This window comes from Salvia miltiorrhiza, chromosome 5 (assembly GCF_028751815.1).
Source record: "Salvia miltiorrhiza cultivar Shanhuang (shh) chromosome 5, IMPLAD_Smil_shh, whole genome shotgun sequence".
Taxonomy (NCBI): domain Eukaryota; kingdom Viridiplantae; phylum Streptophyta; class Magnoliopsida; order Lamiales; family Lamiaceae; genus Salvia; species Salvia miltiorrhiza.
In genome coordinates this window covers 13,229,309-13,252,327 of record NC_080391.1, presented here as the reverse complement: position 1 = coordinate 13,252,327, position 23,019 = coordinate 13,229,309, and the positions used below count along the sequence as shown (strand labels likewise).

At 36.8% G+C, this 23,019-nt stretch overlaps 2 protein-coding genes across 3 annotated transcripts; both read right to left on the bottom strand.

The window, feature by feature from the left end:
• Window positions 1–441: 441 nt before the first annotated feature.
• LOC130986146 (uncharacterized) lies at window positions 442–3,023 on the bottom strand. 2 transcript variants are annotated; one of them, XR_009089178.1, is made up of 5 exons: window positions 2,801–3,023; window positions 2,371–2,644; window positions 2,138–2,295; window positions 943–1,035; window positions 442–530 (listed from the first exon to the last, which is right to left on the bottom strand). XR_009089178.1 is itself a non-coding variant. In XM_057909437.1 (5 exons), exons 1-3 carry the CDS (start codon window positions 2,872–2,874, stop codon window positions 2,183–2,185), a joined length of 453 nt encoding a protein of 150 aa, XP_057765420.1. In that variant the 5' UTR covers window positions 2,875–2,982; the 3' UTR covers window positions 442–530; window positions 943–1,035; window positions 2,138–2,182. The 2 variants fall into 2 exon arrangements, 1 of the variants encoding a protein (XP_057765420.1); XM_057909437.1 differs by having other exon boundaries at window positions 2,371–2,636; window positions 2,801–2,982.
• A 9,552-nt stretch (window positions 3,024–12,575) lies between these two features.
• On the bottom strand, window positions 12,576–22,654 carry LOC130986141 (kinesin-like protein KIN-14F). Its single transcript, XM_057909425.1, has 18 exons — window positions 22,436–22,654; window positions 21,937–22,117; window positions 19,827–19,990; window positions 19,584–19,727; window positions 18,486–18,842; window positions 17,653–17,721; window positions 17,325–17,549; window positions 16,804–16,885; window positions 16,537–16,632; window positions 16,228–16,407; window positions 15,902–16,008; window positions 15,354–15,532; window positions 15,088–15,252; window positions 14,733–14,986; window positions 14,267–14,430; window positions 14,016–14,186; window positions 13,129–13,814; window positions 12,576–13,042 (listed from the first exon to the last, which is right to left on the bottom strand). Exons 2-18 carry the CDS (start codon window positions 22,079–22,081, stop codon window positions 12,898–12,900), a joined length of 3,333 nt encoding a protein of 1,110 aa, XP_057765408.1. The 5' UTR covers window positions 22,082–22,117; window positions 22,436–22,654; the 3' UTR covers window positions 12,576–12,897.
• Between the last annotated feature and the right edge of the window lie 365 nt (window positions 22,655–23,019).

The following is a 23,019-nucleotide window of genomic DNA, read 5'->3' as shown; positions in this document are numbered from 1 at the left end:
TGATAAGATCTACAGACCATGAAGAGAATGATCTTATGTTGCATATCAAAGACTATTTTAAAATCATAGCCTCGAAAAAGTACTAGCAACAAATTTATTGGGAAAACTTTTGGAAGGCTGATATGTTAATGCAAAGTCTTGGCTGTTCCAGACTTTTTGTCCAGTGGGGGAAACAGAAAGTCTGTACCAAATAAACTCTGTTGCACCGAAAAACCTGCTGGACAATCGTATTATAAGCATAACGGGCACAGGAAGTAGTGCATATTTGCACTTTCACCCTTTCCATGGGAGTTTTTATTTTATTTTTTGTAGGGGGCACCCTTGCCATGGGAGTTGGGTGACCAGCATTCAGAAAACTTACCCAATACGCATAATCTTACTTTGACAGCATAATAAAGAGTTGTGTTTACTTTGCTCCAAAAAAAGAGAGAGTCGTGTTTACTTGTCTGATTCGGCGAGGGCCCCAGCTTGAGGAAGACCATCTGGATCGGGTATATGTTTCCGCATATAAGCAATCATTAATCAGACCCCTATAGTAGAAATAAAAAGGATTAACAACTAGGTAGTAGGTACAGGTAAGCAAGTGTGTTATGCTGCATAGATTTCTGTCGCTTAGCCCTAACGGAAGTAAAAAGTACTCCCTCCGTCCCACTTCACTTGGCCTTTTGGCACGGTTATTTAGAAGAATAAGATTGTAGTGTAAAGGTGTGTGGGCGCATATTGAATATAGTGTAAAGTGATTACCCAAAAAGGAAAAAGACCAAGTCAAGTGGGACAACCCAAAAAGGACTACGGGCCAAGTCAAATGAGACGGAGGGAGAATCTATTTCCAAGTAAAATCCACACCAAGCTCCCAATATCGAATAAACATAGCAAGTTAAGTTTGATCACTATCACCACAAAAGAGTTATGAATTGTAAATACATGATTTAGGCCATGCACCTGCTCTGGAAGTCCGTTATGACTGCATCAATAGTTTCATGTTGAAATTTCTTTCCTTGCAGTTTCTTCTTCAGCTCCATAGACGTAAATGCTCTGCAAACATACAACATGCCTCGTATCCATATAAGTACGAATTTACACATAAGTAAGCAGACTGCCTAAGAAATAGGTCAGGATAAGCACAAAGCAATTGCACAATCTGCAGTGAAGTTTGAAAAACAATCTATAACCTGGTGAAGTAAGCTGTCAAGAATCAGAGAAAATGAGCCATTGCCATAAATGGAGATTCTTTTGTCAGTATGATTGTAAAACACACGATACATTTTAAATAATTTCCTAATCCGCAGGTGCAAAATGGCTGGTTGATGACTAAGCAACAAGTAAATTATATATGAGGACCTCATCAGGGGCTTTAAACCTTAGGATTCAGCTAGCAACTTCCCTTACAAGTGTATAATCATATAAAATTGTCCAATGACTTCTTTCTTGTCAGACTGCATCTCAAGGCATTCCCGTCACAGTATCATGTCTATAATGATATTTCCAAGGGACTCTCATGTTTATCCATGTACTCATATGATGGTACAGAATTCCCGAGTGATCTTCACTAGAAATTCGATCTTCAGTCCTTCATCAAAATCCAGTAGCATTGATGTGTTGATGGAGGAGCCATATACATCCACCGTTATCACAACAATCCGTAGCTATAGCCACTTCCTCGTCATGCTACAGACACAATCACCTATACTAGATTGACAAGGTATAAAGATCGGCTTCAAACATAACTTGTCCCTACAGTAGAATATTTCACCAGGAGAGGTGGGCACAAGTGCATGACTTAGTTACTCAAGGTAGCCACAATCTAAATATTATTTTATGTTTTTAACACTCTAGGAGATGTTTCGTTGAGTGATAAGCATGATTGATAAAATAATCTAACTTAATCAAATGTTTGGTTTGCATGATTCAGCCCACCCTTAATTATCCAATTGAAAGATATTTATTGTCCGAGAGTTGAATTCAACTATTTAATCATCCTCCAATTTTACTCTATTATCTTCTTTATTCCATCCACCACCGTTATCTGACAATGATCATTCACAACAATTTTAGTAGTGGAATCAAATCAACCAATCTGTTCATATGGAACAGATTAAGGGATACAGAACATACAAAGTTGGACAAAATAATTAACCTGGACGCAAGCAACTCAATAGCAGAATTCTGCACATCTTGCCAACTACGGACCTGACCGAATTCCACAGCATCTATTATCTTCGACAGCCTTGTCAGGCTCTTCGATGAATTCATCGGCCACAGCCGTCAAATCTCCATCAATATCTTCTTCCACCGCTAAAGTAACAAAAAAAACAGGTTAATTTTTTTAGCAAAGTCACCAAATCCAGACGAGCTAGTCTTTAAACATACCCAGATTTAACTCATAATCTACATCAGAAGGAAGGCATGGGCCATCACTCTTGGAATTAACATCCAAATTGCTCCTGCTTGGTTCGTTGTAGAACTCAAACCTCCCAACACTCGACTCCGGACCAATCCGCTTTTGCTCCAAATACCTCGGAGGCAAAGAATTAGCTCCATTTTCTTCTTTCTTTACAGCTTTCCTGGGGATGTATCTGACTAGAGGAGAGCTACTGTAACTTCTTCCTTTAGCGCAGCTAATTATACCACCGTTCCTTTTAACCTAAAGATTAAATCGTTAAGAGATATATACAATGACTGTGCTTGCAATTTGAAGTAGCAACATTAATTTTTATTTTGATTCATATAGAAACCTAGAAAACAGATTCTTGCTTTCTTCTAAATTAATTGAATATAGAAAGAGAGAAGAGATATTGACCAGGGAATTAGAAACACTCGACACTGAATTTTGATGGCTGTTCCATGGAAGAAATTCCCAGAAAAATACGTCATGTTTGGATTTGGGATGAATTTACGAGATTGAACCCTACTGACTGAGCGGCAAAATTTCTTCGCGGCGTTGATTTCAAAGCTATCAAAGCCGTTATAAATTTATCATCTACTGTATTTTCTAGAACTAGTAAATATTGCCATTGAAAATTAGAGCAATTGGCAACGGGGGTACTCGAGGGGCTACTCGAGGAGAGGGGTGGACTCGAGGAAGGCGTTGCGGGGGGAGATACTCAAGGCATACTCGAAGACTCGAGTATGCTCGAAGGGGGAAGGGATGGCGCGTGCAATGCACGCGCCCTAATAAATAAATAAAAAAAAAGAAAAATTGAAAAATTCGAATTTTGACTGCACCTCCTCGATTGCGCACTTTTGACCGACCGTTTTCAATTTTTTTTTTTTTTTTCTTCTTCTCCTCTTTAAAAAAACCCCAACTTCCCCCCACCATCTTCACACCTCTTCTTCTCCTCTAATTTTCATTCCATCTCCTCATTCTCTCTTCAAGAATTTTTCCTCCGTCATGGATCCACACAACCCTTTTCTACAATCCAAATTGGTGCCCCGATCTCTCCTCCAATTATCATCCCGATATGGGAGGAATCAACTTGGAGGAGAGCCCGCCCGAGGAGGAACCAGGTCAGTGCACAGCAGAGTGTCTCCCCCACCAAAGAAAAGGCGGCCGGAGGAAGGAAAATGGCCACCAAAATCAAGCACGACAAGGCCGTCAGGTACCGTCATACGTATGCTCCCGAGCATACGGATCTCATCGTCCAAATTTGGGCGGAGGAGACCAACGACGCCATCCTTGGGACGGATCAAAAAGGAGAGGCGTATTGGGGCCGGATCCCGCGCACGTGTGAACCCCATCCTCGGCGTCGACCTTAAGATCAAGCAACTTCAAGGCCACTGGTCTCGGGTGAGCGCGGATGTGCGTCTCTGGGAAGCTGTTTGGGTGGAGGACGCGCAACAATTGGCCCTCCGGTCATTCGGATGATATGCTTCGTGATAAGGCCCAATCCTCTTCAGGGCTCGAAGCCCTCACAGGGCCTCCTTCAATTTCTGGAACGCGTGGAAAATTCTCCGGAACAATCCCAAGTTCAAGTCGATGTACCTCGTTGGAGACGTGCATGCCTCCAAGAGGACAAAGACCACGGAAGAGGGCGGCTTCACCACCTCGGCGTCGGGCGAGGAGATCTCTTCTGCCCGGCCCATTGGCAACAAGACGGCGAAGGCGGGCGGCGAGGGGAAAGGGAAGGCATCAGCGTCGCATACGAGCTCGGATCCTCCACCGGCAATAGTGGAGAGGTTGGACAGGACCGACGAGCAGATGAGGGCATTCACCGCCCAGTACCAGGCTACCAGCGGAGGAACGATATCAGGGAGAGGGAGCTCGATATGCAGCTCCTGAACACGGATACGACGCACATGACGAACGCACAACGTGCATTGCACGCGTCCATGGTCGCCGACGTGCTCAGGCGTCGTGGTCTATCCTAGGCTTTTAATTATGTGATTTTAATGATGTTTTAGGTGTTTTTAATTTTTATGTAATTTTATTTTATGTTTTAGGTGTTTTTAAATTTTTATGTATTTTTTATTTTATGTTTTAGGTAATTTTAAATTTTATGTTTAATGGCGTATTTAACTATTACAAAAATATGTTACTCCATCCGTCCATGAAAGAACTTCCTAGGAGGGAGTGGCACGGGTTTTAAGAAAAAATATTGTTGAGTGTATTGAGAGTGGATAACAGGTAGTTGAGTGTATTGGGAGTGGTGAAAATGTGTTATAATTAATATTGAGAGTTGTGAAAAGTGAAAAGTAAAAGGATTATAAGTGGTCGGTATAGTCCAAAAATAGGTAGGAAGTTCTTTTGTGGACGTCCCAAAAAGGAAAGATAGGAAGTTCTTTCGTGGACGGAGGGAGTATTTAAATTATGCAATAAAATTTAAATGAAAAACATAAAATCAAAACTAATATTATCAAGTAGGCTATCAAGGAACCCCAATGCAGCACTACCTACTCAATAACACAACCACTATCAAGAAGGCTATCAAGGAACCCCATTGCGGATGCTCTTAGGAATGACAACTTTACCATGGGTTCGATTATCCAAGTATCCGCCCCTAGTAGGGCAGGGTAAAATATTGGACAGAATTTTGTCGCCATGAACTTCTTCTCTGATTCTTGAGCTTTTCAAATGATTTTGTAATGTTAGATTTAATAATGTTATTCGGTGAAGAACGTCTTGAAGATCTTTTAACTTTATACAGAACGGATCACCTACCCACCGTGGGCAAGCATAACGTGCCCAATGTGGAGGAATTTAGTCTTGTTTTCAGATTGAGCAAGTAGCTTTGATTTGATTTGAGATGAAATTGACAAAAAAAAAATGTGATTATTTTCCTGCAAAGAATGCCTTACCACAATGGTGTTCTCTATGGACCATAATGGATGCCACATGTGTGCCACATCATCTATTACCTCATTTTTCAACCACTCCATATTTTCTTTCATTATAATACTACCTTATTTTTAATTATTCATGGACACCATTATTATATTATTATTATTATTATTATTATTATTATTATTATTATATTATTATTATTATTATTATTATTATTATTATTATTATTATTATTATTATTATTATTACCACTATATATATTTGTATTTAATTTTGTATTATATTTTACTTTAATTAAATTAATTATCTAAATTAATTAATTTATTTAAATAGTATAATACAATTTTAAAATTAATATAATTATACGAATAAATTATTTTATTTAAATGATAACATATACTTTTAAAATTAATATAATTATGCTAAAAAATTAAAATTCAAACGCGCATTTTATTGAAAATTAATTTCTTACAACACACAACAAAATTAAAAAACGCAAATTTAAATACACACAAAAAAAGAGAATACATGCACAAATGAAACAAGAAGGGGGAAAAAAAAACGAAAGCATTGTGGGGAGCTGCCTTTCTGCTCAGCAGGCTCCAGTTGTGCGTGTTGAGGGTGAGTTTCTCTCCACTCGCGCGTTGCCCAAAGCATTGTGGACCTCACCGCATCAGCCAAGAACCGACTCCCACTGCTGGTACCCATTTCCTTTGTAGTACCCCATTTATTCTTCTCCACTATGGTGCTACCGGTTCCAAAGCATGACACATAGATTTGGGAACCCCCCCCCCCCATAGTGGAGGCCCTTAGATGTTTGAAGAGCACCTTAAATGTTGAGGGTGACTTGTAGAGAATTCTTCAAATTTTTTGAACTCTTCAATCTTTTCACCACCTCACTTGTGATTTATGCTCGCATCAACACCCTTAATTATAGATCTAGAGAGTGCGAGGTTGTGGATTTTGGGCCACCATATCATGATGGACTTAGATGGCAACTAGTGTGCAATTTGAGTCAGAATGATTCTTCTTCATCAATGTGTCATTGACACATGTCGTTCTCTCATTGGTTAATAAAATTTAAATCTTAAATATTAATTATATATCTATTTAATTTAGAATAAATTTTATTAATAAAATATAAAATATAATCAAATATTTAATTTATTAATTTACACATGGCACCATATGATTTGTTAACAATTTTAATTATCTACATTAACTCAATTAATTACTTTGTTCTATTTAATTTTTTAGATATAAGTAGTAACATTAGTTTGTTATTCGTCTAAATAAAATTCAAGCATTACAAAATAAACATTGATAATAAATAGCATAGATAACAAAAAATAAAAATATATAAAAAATACTATGTAGACATGTACATTAATTAATAGTCAGTACCATTTATAATTTACATACGCGTACATATCTTAAATATGATTTTAAAGTATATTACATATTGGTATGTGAGTTATGGTTGTCTGGATAAGACTTCCAAGTATCATCTATTATAGTTTAAAAGATTAAAAGTGACTTCTAAGCATTGTACTTCTGATGATCATCTCATCTAAGAATTTAAAGACCATATCTGATTTTTGTTGATCCCGAGAGAGTGTGTATTGGTGTATGGGGGATACACCAGTTACAACTTTTCCATTTCTTTTTAGAGATGTGTCTAAGGAACATGTTCAACTAACAATGAGTCAACTGATGTGATCAATTCTAATCAGCTAGCATGTAGATTGACCAGTTTTCAGATAAGCATGTTCACAATAAGTGTTTAGTTATCAATCTTACAAACTGCTTGTAAGTTGATTGTTGGACTAATAATTGGGTCAGGGTCAGGGTCGTGGATGTAGGAGGAGTTGTTCTGAACCACGTTAAAATATTTGTGTTGTACCTTAAGTTTTCTTTTATTGCTTTGTTGTTTGTGAACTTACCTTGCTATACTCATTGTGTTCAAACCAACAAGTCTTAAAGCAAAAAAAAACTAATTGTGTTTATACTTAGGCCCAGTCTTGCTCTATCTTCTAAACCTTTCAGCAAGCTAACCTCATGCATCATAAACTGCACTTGCACAAACTGTTTACCAAAATCATATCAGTTTGACTCAAATCAATGATATGAGGTTTACATAAAATATTATTAAAGCGAGTCTCGCTGTCCACCCCTACATATATAATTGAATAGAAAATTTTTGTATTTGTCCGATAGCTGACATCTTACTTACTTTATGCATCAATAGGGTATCTCTCAGTCAGTTGACATATTTTTCATTTGTTGACTCATAATCAACAAGTTGTTTAATACTCTGAGTAAACGAGAAAATGAGTAAAAGTTGCTAACTCATGTTTTTCTCCCCACCCCATACACCATAGTTCATACTTACCTCAGGACCAATAGCTTACCATTGGCGTTTGGCATTCACATGGCGACATGTGGCCTGCATGTGGTGGCCACATGATGACAGTTAAAGGTGGTTATGGTTTGCTGAATTAAAAGTTTATTAAGGAAGCAAAAGAAAATTCCATGCACGCACAGGACCGAGCAATGGAGACGGGTTACATGAGAACTCTCGTGGTTATGGTTTGCACCTCTTCGCAAAAAGACATACACCGTTTCTCAAAAAATTACTTGTATTCTTATAAATTGACCACATTAGATTGACAAATACATTCGAAATACACATTAACCATACAATCATTCTAGAATAATCTAGGATATCCGACTACTCAGTTCCAAATATCATGTAGTTCATCAAATGTCAAAATAGAGACAACATCTCAGGTTCATCTTAATAGTTGTATTTTGGGGACAAATGTTATAGATCGCTCACATATAGAGCATTAGATTCATCTATTTTAATTAGATCCAATTGAGGTTCAATAATTTATTAATCCTCAATTTGAATTCAACATCCCAATTAGATTTATTAATTCATAAATATAATTTAATAAGAGCGAATGTACCATGCATCTAAATATATTGAAGTATGACTGATCACTATTTTTATAACAACAAAAATACCGCAACTAACACAGTGTAATCGCAGTATAAATACCAATCGAGTATCGTATCCACAGAGATTAATAAGCGAAAATGCTCTAAATAATTCTATAAATTCTCAAGCAATATCCAGGCAAGCAGAAAGATATGGTGGAGAAAATAACTAAACTCAACACAGAGCCATATAAAAATAGATAAATAAATCAAATAAATAACTGCTGATCCTAGGGAATATAATTTCATCAATCAAATATACACAATTAACCTATTAATCCTAATTATCACTTTAATTCAGTCCTGATGAGAGATCACATAAATAATCACACACTCTCGTTAGATCAGTTTATGATAGCTGATTAGTAAATTCTCTATCTCCGCTAGGTCTCAAGAAAATGTACTAGCTCCCAAAAGCACATACGAATAGCTTCCTCGATCTGATCCACCTATCCCCTGTAGGTCTCAAGGTTAAAATCATATCATACATTCCTGAATCCGCTAAACAATTATCTCTGCTAGGTCTCAAACCAAATAGCTAGCTAAACATGCAAACTATTGATAAAGTAATTCACACAAAATCAAGCACCATGAATCATGAATCATGAATCAAAAATTGAAAAGCAAAAGACATCAGAAAAGAAAACTAGCTAGACATATCATACAATAAATCAGAGATATAATAGAGAAGAAAGCAATTAAAATAAATGCAATAGATAAAACCCGGAATGAAATCTAAATAAATAGCTTGAATCTTGAAGACTCACACAAAAATAAATATAAATTATGAAAGCAATAAAATTGTAAGTCTATGAATAAGAAAATAAGATTCTGGACCCCTCAATAGGTCAACAATGAGAACTATATATAGGCTCAGGGAAAAACTCAGTCTAAAAACCTAAAAATAACAGAAAAAGGCATAAAAACTGAGAAAAGTAGACAAGCGGCGATCGGCGCCTTCAGCACAAGATTTCTTCATCTGGCGGGCGGCCACTCCGGCGATCGCCGCATCTCCCGCCGCGTGCACTGAATTTTCAGCGATCGTCGTACTGGTCGTCGGATCCAATGCAAAATGCCTTCAGATTGTGGTGGTCTCTCCGGCGATCGCCGCCCATGCACTATTCCTCTGATTTTTGCATTATTCGAGCTTTTCGAGCTCGTTTTCTCAATTCTCGGGCCTGGAACACTTGAAACTTGGATCTTGACTTTTCATTATCCATGTTAAGTTTCCAAAACTCTCAAACATATATCAAAATAGCCAAAACTATATTCAAACGTAATATCACAAAAGAAAATAAAACTCACACCAAATGACATCACAATCAGGCATATCCTAGCACTTTAAGCACTAAAATATCACCAAAAATAATGCAAAATAAGTGTTTATGAATGCCTCCTTCTTTTAATATGAATAAAGTTAAGATAGTCGCACGTAATGACAGATCACGGCCATATTATTAAAAGCTTGTGGTAAGAATGGATTTCGTTCTAGTGCTCGAAAATAATATTCCAAAGCTTTCGTATGTTCTCCATTACTTGTATGGATAAGACCTATATTATAGAGTATATAACTTCGATCATAGGGATCAATTTCTAGTCGCATAGCTTCATAATAATTCTGTAAAGCTTCTGCATAGTTTCCTTTGACGAGTCCATTCGTAACACATCTAAATAATCAGTAAAATGGAAAAGGAAATGAGCTTAGACCTGAATATCAAACGCTGAGAAAATATTGGGAACACTTAATTTTTTTGGTATTGATTTTCAACTTGAAGAGCCCTTACAATGACGATGAATCTCTTATATATACTGGTAAACTACAAGAAGGGTATAAATGTAAAATCTATTCTTCACGTACTCCGCGTGTACTCGCTAATTTCCCCATCGTAATAAGCCATTTTCACCCCCGTTGTAACTAATTCTTGCAGCTTTTGTCGGGATTTGAAGATAATTCGGCTCTGATTCCAGCATGGTGCATGTTTGGTGAGCTCAACTCTGGCCTTGGACTTTGAGAATTCAACTCTGGCTTTGGGAGCTTAGCAATAGCCTCGAATTTGATGAGTTTAGCTCGAGCACAACATTTGGTGAACCTAACTATGACCTTGGCCTTCCTGAGCTCGGTTTTGAATATCAACTCTGGTCTTGATACCATCGGCCCAACTATGTCGTCCTCTTGTTGAGCTCAACTATGGAGCCCTCTTCTTTAGCTCAACTCTGGCACTGACCTCCGCCACTCAACTATGACTTTGGAGTTTTATGAGCATAGCCTTGGCTCAACTCTGACATCCAGTCTCGCTTTCTCCATTGTCTGGGGCCTTAAATTTTGGTGCATAGAAAACTTGGCACTTCAACTCTTGATCTTTGATGTGAAAGGCAGCTTGATGCCTCAACTTGGGCCTAAGAAGAGGCCTGATGTCCTGACTCTGATATGAGCCAATAGGCTCAGCCCTTGTAGGAGGCTAGCGAGCTCCACCATGGCACAAGACAAGGCCTCACAAGCTCCACTGTTGCACTAGGCGGTTTCACAAGCTCCATTGTGGCACTAGGTGGCTTCACAACTCTGCGCAAGAAAGAGTTTGACATGAAGAAGGCACAATTGTCCACTTCTAGATTCGGAGAATACCGAAGTCTCCAACTTTGGTCTTGGGAGAAACGTAGTCCCTCAACTCTAGCACGAGACTCTCTGCTGTGGGCCTGACTTTAATCATGGGCTCTTAAGCCCATCTTTAGCTTGGACCTTAGGAGTCATATGTTATGATAAAACCCCTTGAACCTTATATCTTGAATATTAGATATTTAGGCAGGAGAATCGGAATTGATTGGTTGATGCAGGATTTACTCCTCAACATCCTTTGAATTGAGCTGACATCCGTTATTGTCGTCATTTAATTAAAAGAATCTCCATTCCAGAACTGTACGTGAGATTTTCACCTCATACGGCTCCTCCCTTATGTGCATAAGGAGAATATACATGAAATCAAAAAGATGAAAATATTCTCATTATGGACTGAGCGGGGCTAGTGTTTTTACAAGAAATCTCTAGCCAACCTTCCTGCAATGGGTTCCTCATCGGACGCTTCTACAAGCTCGTCAGACGCCAATTGAATAATTGATTTTGCCAGTTCAATTTTAGTTTTGACATGTCATCATTAGTCTCGTTGGATATAAAAAACGGGCTAACAATTGAACAGTGAAAATTAATTTTTATAGCGAGAAATTGTCCACATCACGATTCAGGCATTCCAAGTCGGGTTTAGTTTGGGAAAAATGAACGAGTCAAAAAATTGAATAAGTTTAAAGTTCATGTATTTAAAACTATGTTTTACCGTTTCATATTAAATGCCAAAAAATAAGTAAAGTTCATATATTTATAAATGAATTTAAAATTCATATTAAATGTCAAAAAATGAGTAAAATTTATATATTTATACATCAATTACCCTTAATATTTTAGGCCGCTCACACCAATCCCTGTATTCTGTTAAAACAAAAGAATCCATGTAACCGAATTCCGAAAGCATTGAAGGGAACGACTATTATTTAGCATCTTGTGAAATTCAATGCTCAAAAGACAATTTGAGTCATTTGAATCCGAGCAAATCAAGCTTGATAGCTTAAAGATGCTAGTTTTATTTATCAATTCATTGTTCTTTGCATATTTCTTGTGATTGGATTCAGATGCAATCCAAGTCCTGGCTCATCAAGCTTGAGAGTTTAAAGATACTATGCTTTTTATTAATCTCTTCCTCTTTCAAACATCTTTTTAAAGAAGGATGACGCAAATTTTAATAAAAATTAATTATGTACTTGATAATGGAAAATAAGTCTCACAAAAAGTGAAGGTTGTAGGGATAATTATAAATGAAATTGTTTCCAAAAATAAATTAGAAAGATATTTTGGGAACAGACCAAAATGAAAAGAAAGAAAGATATTTAAAGAACGGATAGAGTATAAGGAGGAATATGAAAAGATGTATCAAATTATACTTTTTTTTATTTCATATTCTTTAAGTAGGAAATGTGGGAAAAGAAATGAAAGATTTAAAGAGTGAAATTTTGTTTCTCATGATAAATTTACAACCAAAGAGAACGCACCCTAAGGTGAAAAAATATGTGAAAATATTATATCTCTCCATCCACTCCAAGAACCACCTTATCTCTCCATTCACCAAAGTCCACCTTATATCTCCAATCTCCAATTCGCTCCCAAGAGGGATCGAACCCGGGTCACTTCACTAAAGTGAGGACCCGGTGGCCAATGGGCTAAGCCCCCTGGTTAATTTACAAGCTATTAAAAATATAGGTAAATCATCATTCTATTTCTTAAAGACGTTGTATCTCGTCTGAGATGGTATAATGGGTAAACAGTCCATTTCCGTAGAAGGCAGGGGTAACAAAAGAGGAAACCGTAAAGATCAACAACTTCCAAAAATATGCACATCGATACACGTATGACGTATCAAAACTATAAGTAAAAAAGAAAAAAACAAGATCGTTTCTCGGTATTTATCTGAAACCAATCACTTAACCTGGAAAGAGCACTGCAATCTGGAATGGAGCAAAGAAATCTCTGTACAGATTCTCATGACCACATGCTCTGGAGTTGTTCACAATCAAATCATAAATTTTCCTCGGGGAGTCGATTTACTCCTTCGGAATTGAGGCACAGATGAATGCTGCCCTGCTTCCTTTCCATTCTGAACAACTTTATGATCCTGGTATCCGCCCAATGAGGGATCCACTGCCCGGATTATTTCACTATCCAACAGAGAGAGTCAACAAGGTCATAATGGTGCTCAAATGAGCAGAGCAATATACACGCTGATGCAAAATTTGTAGCATACCTTGGTTCAACATTTTGAGAGTTCCTCGAGAAGTTCCTATGTAGCTTCTTCAACCTAGTGGTATCACATGTTGTCAACCCAAAGCGTCCGCTCTCATTATCAGGATCTAAGAAATCAGCCTTTTCAGTCTCTTGCTTTTTACCTTCGGCCACATCAGAAAGCACGGCTTCTGCAACCATTGATCTGTGAACTTTAGAAGATGCCTGTTGCTTGGTTTTTACCTTATTCTCTTGTTTTGTTTTTCTGATGCCACCTTGCCGTATATTTAGTGCTTGCTTAAATTGCTCCTCTTCATTTTCCGGCTGAACCCTTCGTAGCGTCACTCTCTGGCAACTGTTCATAGCATTGGGCAAAGATGGCTCTTGTGAACCCATCTGGCGTATGTTCACTGCAGCTGGTATGATTGAAGGCATATTGGCAACAGATTTATTAACTGAAAGACTTGCTGGAAATGGAACTTTTATGACTGGTGGATTATCAAGTGCATCGGACTTTATTCTTTGTTTGATGACGGCAGCTCTATCAGTGGATATTGATCTCCTAATTGGGGGAGATGGAGATCGAGCCTTTATACAGCCTACTGATCTCTCTTCAGTTAGGAAAGGCCCTTTTGTTACAAAATCCTTGTCCGTAAATTTTGAAGGCAATCGAGATCTTCTCTGTTTACCAGTGGAACAGCTTCTCACCTGGAAATTAAACATAAAAGAGATGAGATACTACTTGAGACTAATAAGCCATCCAAAATATTAGAGAACCTAAGTCGATAGAAACATGTATAATTCTATGTGAGATATTCCGAAATAAGGAAGTTGGGGATACCATTTTGGGGTATGTTAAGACTTGAACATGTCTATTATTTACAAGTCAATACAACGTTTTGCAGGTACCTCTGTACTGTGAGTATCAAATTGCTGCTGACTGGTCTCAGCCTTCGAAGCGGCATTGCTGTTTACTTTAGGTAAGCGAAGAGGTGATACTCCACCTCGAATATTTGTGCGATTTTTCAATTGCTCCAGCTCTGCTTCCTTCCTCTCCAATACTAGCTTGAGGTTTGAGATCTTAATATACCAAGAGATGGTAAGAACATAAGCTAAACAAGATAAAGCCAGATTGTATGAGCAATTGAGGAGGCACAGACCTCTTCCTTGAATTCTCTAATTTCACCGGTTTCTTTGTTTGACTGGGCTGCCCCAAGGTTTATTGTGGAAACTCTTTCAGCAAATTTCAAAGTGCTAATCGTCTCCCCTAGAGCGTTAACCTCTGGGTTTATATGCACAAACATCAGCGTCTTAGCATGTCCTCCTGTGGAAAAGATGAGTATAACAAGATCAACACAGAGATGACTAAAGGACTAACTATATAGCACATAAATGCAGGCTGTACGAACTTGAAGTTTCTATTATATTCTTATATATAGTTACCGATGAAGACCATTGGCATACATTAGCAATGTCAATAATCAATTTATTAGGAATTACTATCGTTGAAGCCGAGAATTGCGTAATAGGCCATTTGATTTATATCTAAACCATACCAGAAATTGAACCCTAGCACATAGTTGCGTGTTCCATCCATGATCCAACTCATAAAAGGGGGAAAGTTACCTAGAGAATCTTGTAAGACTTGAGTTAGTTTGCTATTCCTGTAAGGCACATGAGAACTTTTTTGTGCAAGAGCAGCAATGACATCTCCAAGAGCAGAAAGAGATCTGTTAATATGTTGAGCTTCCTTCAATCTCTCCCCAATAGCTTCAGATTTATCAACTCTCTCACTCCCAGCGAGATCTACCAAGTGAAGGCAACCCTTGAGCATTGAACCTGAGACTAGTTCTTTTCCTCGAGTGTGAACTGTCAAAATACTGAAACAAAAAAGCTTCAGTTGGAGACCACTAAAAAAGTACTTATAAATCCAAAAAAGTCATGAAGAAAAATTTACACTTCCAAGAGGGAAAAACGATACCTATGAGAACGGCTACTCCGCACATTCAAAGCAGTGGCACCCACAGCACGATTTCTTTGTCCAATTCTCATTAAATCCAGAACATCTTGTGTACATTTCACAGGAACAAGACTTGCATCAGGAACATTTAGACCATTGAGCTGAGAATTGTTACGAATCTCTAATGTATAGCTAATTAAGGACATGTACAATTTGAGCTAAGGGTTGCATATCACAAGCATAAATATTTCAGAATTAACAAACAGGGAGAAAACTGGCAAGGATATCTTCTATTGCTTCCATCAGAGACCAACAAATCTCTCACTTGTTCGTTGTATATCTCAATCATTTGGACTCCTACCTCATATTCTATGAGGTCCATTCTGGCCTTTGAAAATTGAAACAGGTCACGAAGGGCACGGTAATTCACTCCCCATGTTTCCTCTGTTGTCAAGTCAGGGCCACTCTGTGGACATTAATTTCATATTATTCGTTCATCTATCAAGTTTGAAAATCTCCTGGAACATGCTATATATTTTATGGTTCCCATTTACGGAAAGCATGTAAAACTCCATAATTCCAAACATAGAAAGGAATAACAGTTAATTAGTATTGCCTAGAACTCCACTGAAGAGATGTTGAACATTTCCAGATATCACAAGACAATTAGACACAACATAATGTTTATGTCCCTACATATTAGATAAGTATAGGATTTCTATGCCGCAAAAACTGGACTCAATTTGTCACAACGTCATATTTCAATTAATTATCCGTTCTTCTATGCAGGCAAATAAATTTATTTAAAAAGGCATAATGTGTCGCTGCGACATACCATGGTATATGTCTTCCCAGACCCAGTCTGACCATATGCAAAAATACAAACATTAAAACCATCCAGAACAGATCTGACCAATGATTGGGTATCAGCATATATATGCTCTGCAAAATTGAAAACAGAAGTAAATGAATCATATTCTGCCTTGAGACCAACGGAGCTTATATGCTTTTTATATTATATATAAGAGCAGATATTTAAATATTAAGAATGACATCAGATATTCTTCAAGCCTCATGGTGATTTCTCACCTAACCTTACTTTTCTTCCAAATATCTAAGTTTAATGGTGCGATATACAAGCCAATAAGAAAAAAGACTTACGTTGTGTCACATTTGTCCCATAGACCTTATTGAATGAGAAAACTTTTCTTGCATCTTTACCCTGCTTTACAGGATTCACAATCATTATGCTTCCATTGTCTCCAATGTAATCAACCGTCGACTGCTCATTACAGTCTTCTGAGATGAATGGTCTAACTCTACAGTAGACTCTGATGGTACCTGTGAAGAAGGTTATTCCATAATCTAAGTTCGTCTCCAAACAAATCAGTTACAGGTTTTTGAATTACAAGACTCTTAGCTTTCAGAAAACTATGTTCTTGAGCTTTTATGAGATTCTTAAAGGATCACCTTTTAGATCTTGAACTTGATTATAGAGAAAACGGTTTTCTTCCAAAACTTTGTGATATGAGGACGCAGCTACTTCTAAGCCCTTGACATGTTGGCCTGTACAAAGTATTAGAAAATTAATAGACTGAAAGACGTTGCTGCCAGAAAATTCCCACTGCAACATATAATTAGTAGTCAAAGAAAAACTAAATGTAGACAGTTGGACACATTCAAAACTAGAAGCAAAAAAGAAGAAAAGACAATGTTTCATTGCTGTGTGAATCTTACCCAAGCCTTCTATTTCTTTCTCCCATCCAAGTTGAGCTTTGTGGGCTTCTTGTTTTGTTTCCTTAAAAAGAGCTTTAAGTTCCTGATAATAGGTTTAGATGATAGGCATATTGTGAGGACCACATTCATAGACAAGGATGAAATGCCACATAAAACATAGTAAAGACACTGACATGGAAGTAAAAAAGAAAAGTTTTGAGGTTATAAAAGGAGTATGCACCAAACAAAGTCTGCATGCACAACATTCATATGAGTGCATGCATCCCCCACAAGTACCCAGTTATAAATATCTTTTGCACAAAATCATTAAATAACTAAACTTGAGATAAGAATTTTCTCAATCATATGAATTTTGTTATGTTTTATTTGTATTCTTATCCTTTGTATGACAAATACATATAATTTGATTTCAACCAGGGGCAATTGTAGTGTAAAAGGTCTCACAGCAAAAACATAATAGGGGAATACAATTGGATTTCTGATCCCATCCTCAACAATGAAAAATCAAGGACTAATAATACCTCTAATTGTTTTTGCTGAATATCAAGAAGTTCTACACCAACATGAGGCTTAGTATTCCTAGGCCGTGCTCCATCACTTCTTCCACCACAGATACAAAAGTTAGAAATATCTTGTGTTACAAAACTTTTCCTTCTGCTTAGGTACTTTGATATGGCTTCCAGCAGTTGCGTCTTTGTCAGAGAGCCACAATCACTATTCAAGACTTTCTTCAAAAACAAGCTAAGCTGCAGGACAGAATAATTCAAACCTCATTATGGCAATTAATTAGCTAACTAAGTTGCTAATAGTTATTACAAACTCGTAAATAGTTATTACAACAGCCAAAACCTGATTGCTTTGAGAGACCAACAATGCTGAGAAATCCTTAATGACTTTTCTGAGCACAATATCAATGACCTACATATATGTCCCAAAATTAGAACAATTGAAGATGATTCGTAAACTAAGAAAATGCAGATCATACTAGTGTGGTAAACTCAGGTAAATTAGATGATCAAGTAATTTGAGAATTTATGAGAAGTAGCTCTTACTTTATAGCCTACATTGAAAAATTCTACTAAAAGAACTAGCGAAAACAGAGGCACTAATGCCCTTCGCTTTATTTATAAAGGCTTATTACTGGTTCACTGATACTCAGATAACACGTAAAGTCTCATAGAGCTTAGCCATATGAACATGTTGTTTACCCAAAAGTTGTCCAGAAAACATTGCGGTCATTAATCGGAGCATTATATACATTTTACTCAATGGAGGCAACTTTGCTAATAATGGGAGTTGTTAATAAATGGACCTCAAGGTTTGGGGTTTCCAATCATTGAATTGTTGCTGGCAGTATAGAGTTCTTAAGATGCCAGATTGTTGGAAAGAGTAATCAAATGGTAAGGTGAAAATGAAACATGGACCTTGTGGAAAGCACAGGCCGTGGACATTTTATTAATATGATCACGTTGTTAGAGCATAATGTCTAGACTAAGGAATCCTATTGTTTGGATGCGAAGAAAAGGGAGCAAATTCTATGTATAGATACTTATTTTCATGTTGAATGCAATCCTATGGTCATCTAAGTTTTCAGATATCTCTCTTCTGAGATTGTTTTTTAGCCTATTCAAATAATCGCAACTAACCATACACATGTATATACAGATTATAATCTTACCTACCATTGAACTTGAAGGCAAGTCATTAAATCCGTTGGTTTCAGTCAGATACGATTGTAAAAGACCAAGACTACAATGATCGAACATGAAAGTGAGTATATTGGCCACCCTGGAATCCTCATGTGAGTCAGTTGATAAGTGAAGGAACTCCATTAGCTGTTCATATTGTGAAGATTCAGAATCGTCTATTGATTCATCTGCACTCTCGCTACTCACTGCCGAGGAAGGTGATTCTTTCACAAGTGACGTGATTCTAACTGTTCCACCGTATTTCCAGACGCCAATACCTCCAGATTTCTTCCATTCATAATATCCTTTCAAACAGAGAATGCAGTCCACTACTTTGCCTGATGAGCCTCCCTGTAAATTCATGTAATCTTCAGGTTCAACAAAGTATATTAAGACAGGCACGTCAACGTAATTTTTTTTAATAAAAAAACAAAAGAAAATATAACGGTCGGCTTAGAAAGTACCCATAAATATTCATGAGCACAGTACTAACAGGATAAAGTCACACGAGCTTGAAATCTGATTATGTTCATGAGCATCCACAGCTTAAGCTTTAAATATGATGTCTTTTCCTAAATTACTACGGGGTCTGACAATAGTCCAATCTTTACAGATATTAAAGTCACAGAATATGGGCCTTACCAAAGAGACAGAAAACATCCAGACACCATTTTAACAAAAGAATGTATATAGTGTCTTGCTTCTTTTGGTCGCTTTTACCTTTCGGAAAAAGATTGTTATTTACCATGTATTAAACTCCTTACGCATTTTGATAAAGAAAATTCAAACACAACTCATTCGAGCATAAATGCATAGTCACATAATATCATATGCTTCATATCATGAAGCCTCGTGGAAATGCAGAAGAAGCAATATTTTTACATTCTCAAGTAAAGCGTGCAGCAAGAACAAGCGCAGTAGTCTTAGCTCAAGTTACATAACGTGTCTGAACTCATTCACTTGGATCAAGTGAATGAGTTTCGCATATAATTATATTGACCACATCTACTAATTACGACTAAAATGCAACTCCAGAGCATATTCATCACAGCACGTGCATGCAATTGTAACAGAAAATTAAACGGCGCAAACCTTTTCAAGATCAGACGCTCCAAAAGTGAGGAGCTTCATTTTACCAACAGCAGCAAGAAAATTCCTCATGTTTTCGAAATACTGAATTGCAGACTGCGCCGCACCCTCCGTAGCCTGAACGTCGAGCACCGGATTCTCCACCACCTACACATTTCCAGAAGCAGAACATGAAATAAAAATGGATCACAAGCAGAGGTGAACGATTGACGAATCAATTGATGCGAAGAGATGGATGGCCTTTACCTTGTGAACGGCGCCCGGATTGACTTTGTTGAGGACGTTGCAGAGGATGAGTCCGTTGCGAAGCGCCAAACAGAATTCCTCCTCCGTCGGTTCTCTGGGGAGGACCTCCGACCCGCCCTGATCCATCTGCTGCAGCCATTGCGCCGCCTGGTACCTCCTTGATGCTGAAATTATGCGTTTGCAGTCGAATAGGATTAAATTTCTTAGCAATCTGAATTCCTTCCAAGTAGGAATGGAACTTTGATCAGAGTGCGCCTTTTTTTGATGTTCAGTCAATATGATTAAACAGAAATTGCTCCAGTTTCATGATTACCCCGATAATTACTACTGGTGTTATTATTATTATTTTCTTGGTATAAAGTTCTGCACGTATATAATGTTTGGAGGGTTATGTGCCGGGTTGATTTCATAGAATGTCATTATGGTATTTGTATCAAATTTATTACCCCATTCGCCTCCCAAATAAGGGACGGGAAAAAATTATTGAGTAATATCGTAAAGGGATATTTGCCGTAAAATACAGGAACTTTCAACAAATTCTGATTTTTCCCATGACCTTTAAAATTTGAAAAAAAATACACAATCTTTTGATTTCTTCTAGTTTTTCCCACGAGTAAGAAATACTCTCAAATAGAAGCTGATTTTAGGGCTTTTGATTTAGATTTTTTTATACTTAAGCGTGTACATCGACTTTATTATGACATCTTTATTATCCCTCAAGCTTAAGTATCAAAAAATTTAAGTCAAAAGCCCTAAAATCGGCTTCTATTTTAGAGTATTTCATACCCGTGGGAAAAATCAGAAAAAATCGAAAGGTTGTGTATTTTTTTTCAAATTTTAAAGGTCATGGGAAAAACCAGAATTTGTTGAAAGTTCGTGTATTTTACGGCAATATCCCTATTGTAAATGGTGAATAAATGTTGTAATTAATATTAAGATTAGTGAATATTATAATTAATAGTGAGAGTGGTGAGAACATGAAAAATAAGAATAAATTATGTATTATTAGTGGTGAGATTGTGTTCAGAAATGGATAGGAAGTTATGGGGAACGATTCAAAAAACAAAAATGAAAAGTTGTTTGCACAGGAGGGAGTATTATATTATTACTACCTTCACCCATACAATAACTTCCTACTTTTTTTTTCATGAGACGTCCATAAAAAATTTCTAACTATTTTGTAGACTATAATTATACTATTACATTTTCAACACTCTCAATACAATGAACAATATTTTCTTCACTCTTAATACACTCATCAATTTTTTTAAAATTTTTTTTATCACTCCCCATAAAGTTATTTCATGGATGGAGGAAGTATAATTTATCTTAAAATGACTAAATTTATATTTTGTATCATTTTATATTTTAATTTAATTCTTTTAATATTTTATTCCACATAGTGTTGTGTTGTTTTTTGATAGTCAATGTATCATTCAATTGTGCAAGAATTTTGTGTTTCATGATAGAACCAAGCACATTAATGTTAAATTTCATTCGTGACATTGTTTTAATGGCTGCTAGTAGATCTGATTTTAGAAAAGGAAAAAAAAATATTAGAGATTCCTCACTGCTTGATTTTAATTCAAGAGTAGATTTCCGATCTACAATTCTTTACTTGGTCAAGTTTAGGAGTATTGTTTTAGTGCAGGAATCGTTGGATGGCATTTTTCTGAGCGTTCAAAGCAAGGTTGGTGGTGTGTGAAATGCTAATAATTCTGGTACGTTTAAAAGGCGAATAATGGTCTTTAATCTTTAACAAGGTTTCTTTGTAATCATATTTGCAACTAAAAATGGTGGCCTAATTAGCAGATGAGACCCACCACTTTGGTGGAGGGCCAAAGTTGTCATAAGTGTAGCCGGCCCAAAACTACAGTAGTTGTTTTTATTTTTGAACTTTTGAACACACTCGCAGCGCGATCTTGATGTTTTTGCACTAACTATTTCACTTTTGAAATTGAATTCGGGAATATTGATTGCTACTACTACTTTTGACTTCCAAAAAATGAACTTCTCATCATATTGTTTGTTCCCTTTTTTAAAAAATTTGGGTTTGAGTGAGTTGTTTAGAGAGACAGTAATTAAGGTTGGTTGATGAAAATTAAGATACCTGCTTCTTCGGCTTTTCTCTGGGCTAATTCGCGATCGCTGATGATTTCATCGGCGTTGGCGGTGTTGTAGATCAATCCCTTTAGTCCTCTCAAGTTCTTACTGGGGGAGTTGAATATGGAATTGTTGTAGCTTTCTTGTGGCATTTTGATGGCCGTCTCCTCCTCACCCCAATTTATTTACTATTCACATAACACGACAAATCACATTTCATGCAGGCAGGAAGAATAATATAAACAACTTGACTTAGACCCATGCTCTGAGACAGACCGTTTCAAATTTTTGAAATAGATGAATAAATTATTGATTAATAGTATATTATTGTTCGTTAACAACAATATCAACCAAGAGACAGGGCAGAAATCCTCGTGTGTGTTTAACGCTAATCTAATGGCATCCATGGAAATTCAACAAGATAAGAAAAGAAATGAAGAACCCTCACGAAAAGGGGGTTGAATTTGGAATGAAGCGAATAAGGAATGATGAAAGAGATGAGTTACCTGGTTGCCGGCGACGAGGTAGTTGGAATTCCGAGAAAATGGGAGGATAAGATCATTAGAATGGATGTGATTGTTAAAGTGTGGGAATGGAGAAATTGAATGGAGTTCTCGTGAATTATGATGAAGCATTCAAAGAATCAGCGGGGGGATTCATTTCATTTAATGCAGTGGACTGAAAATGAGGAAGTTCGGAAAAAAGTAAGCGAGGCAGCTTGATTTTTTTGATTTTAAAAGAGCAGTGGCAGAGGCCCTGAAAATAAACGTCCCGTTGTCTCCGCTTTTCTGGAACGGGGCGATTCGGGCCCACCGTATAGTAAAAGGAGTAATCAGTAATGACCATTTTACGGCAGAAAATCCAAATGTAATTGCGTTTTAATCCGTTTAAGCAGATTTGTGAACAGGAATGTAACAAAGGGAAATAGAACAAAACTTATTATTCGCAGTGCTCTACATTTTAAAATAATTATTTCTACGTGTTATTTCAAACAAAAAATAATAATAACTCAAACCATTTACTCTAATATATAGAGTTTTTAAAAGTGATTTTGTATGTAAGCAATTTTGATATTAAAATCATTATATTC

Coding starts and splice junctions, on each gene's coding strand:
- LOC130986146 (XM_057909437.1), bottom strand. CDS start 2,874: ATGACGTATTTTTCTGGGAATTTCTTCCATGGAACAGCCATCAAAATT. Junction 2,637..2,800: donor CGAGTGTTTCTAATTCCCTG/GTCAATATCTCT, acceptor TTAGGTTAAAAG/GAACGGTGGTATAATTAGCT. Junction 2,296..2,370: donor AGATTATGAGTTAAATCTGG/GTATGTTTAAAG, acceptor TTGTTACTTTAG/CGGTGGAAGAAGATATTGAT.
- LOC130986141 (XM_057909425.1), bottom strand. CDS start 22,081: ATGCCACAAGAAAGCTACAACAATTCCATATTCAACTCCCCCAGTAAG. Junction 16,633..16,803: donor GAAAGAAATAGAAGGCTTGG/GTAAGATTCACA, acceptor TACTTTGTACAG/GCCAACATGTCAAGGGCTTA. Junction 13,043..13,128: donor TCTCAAAATGTTGAACCAAG/GTATGCTACAAA, acceptor TCTGTTGGATAG/TGAAATAATCCGGGCAGTGG.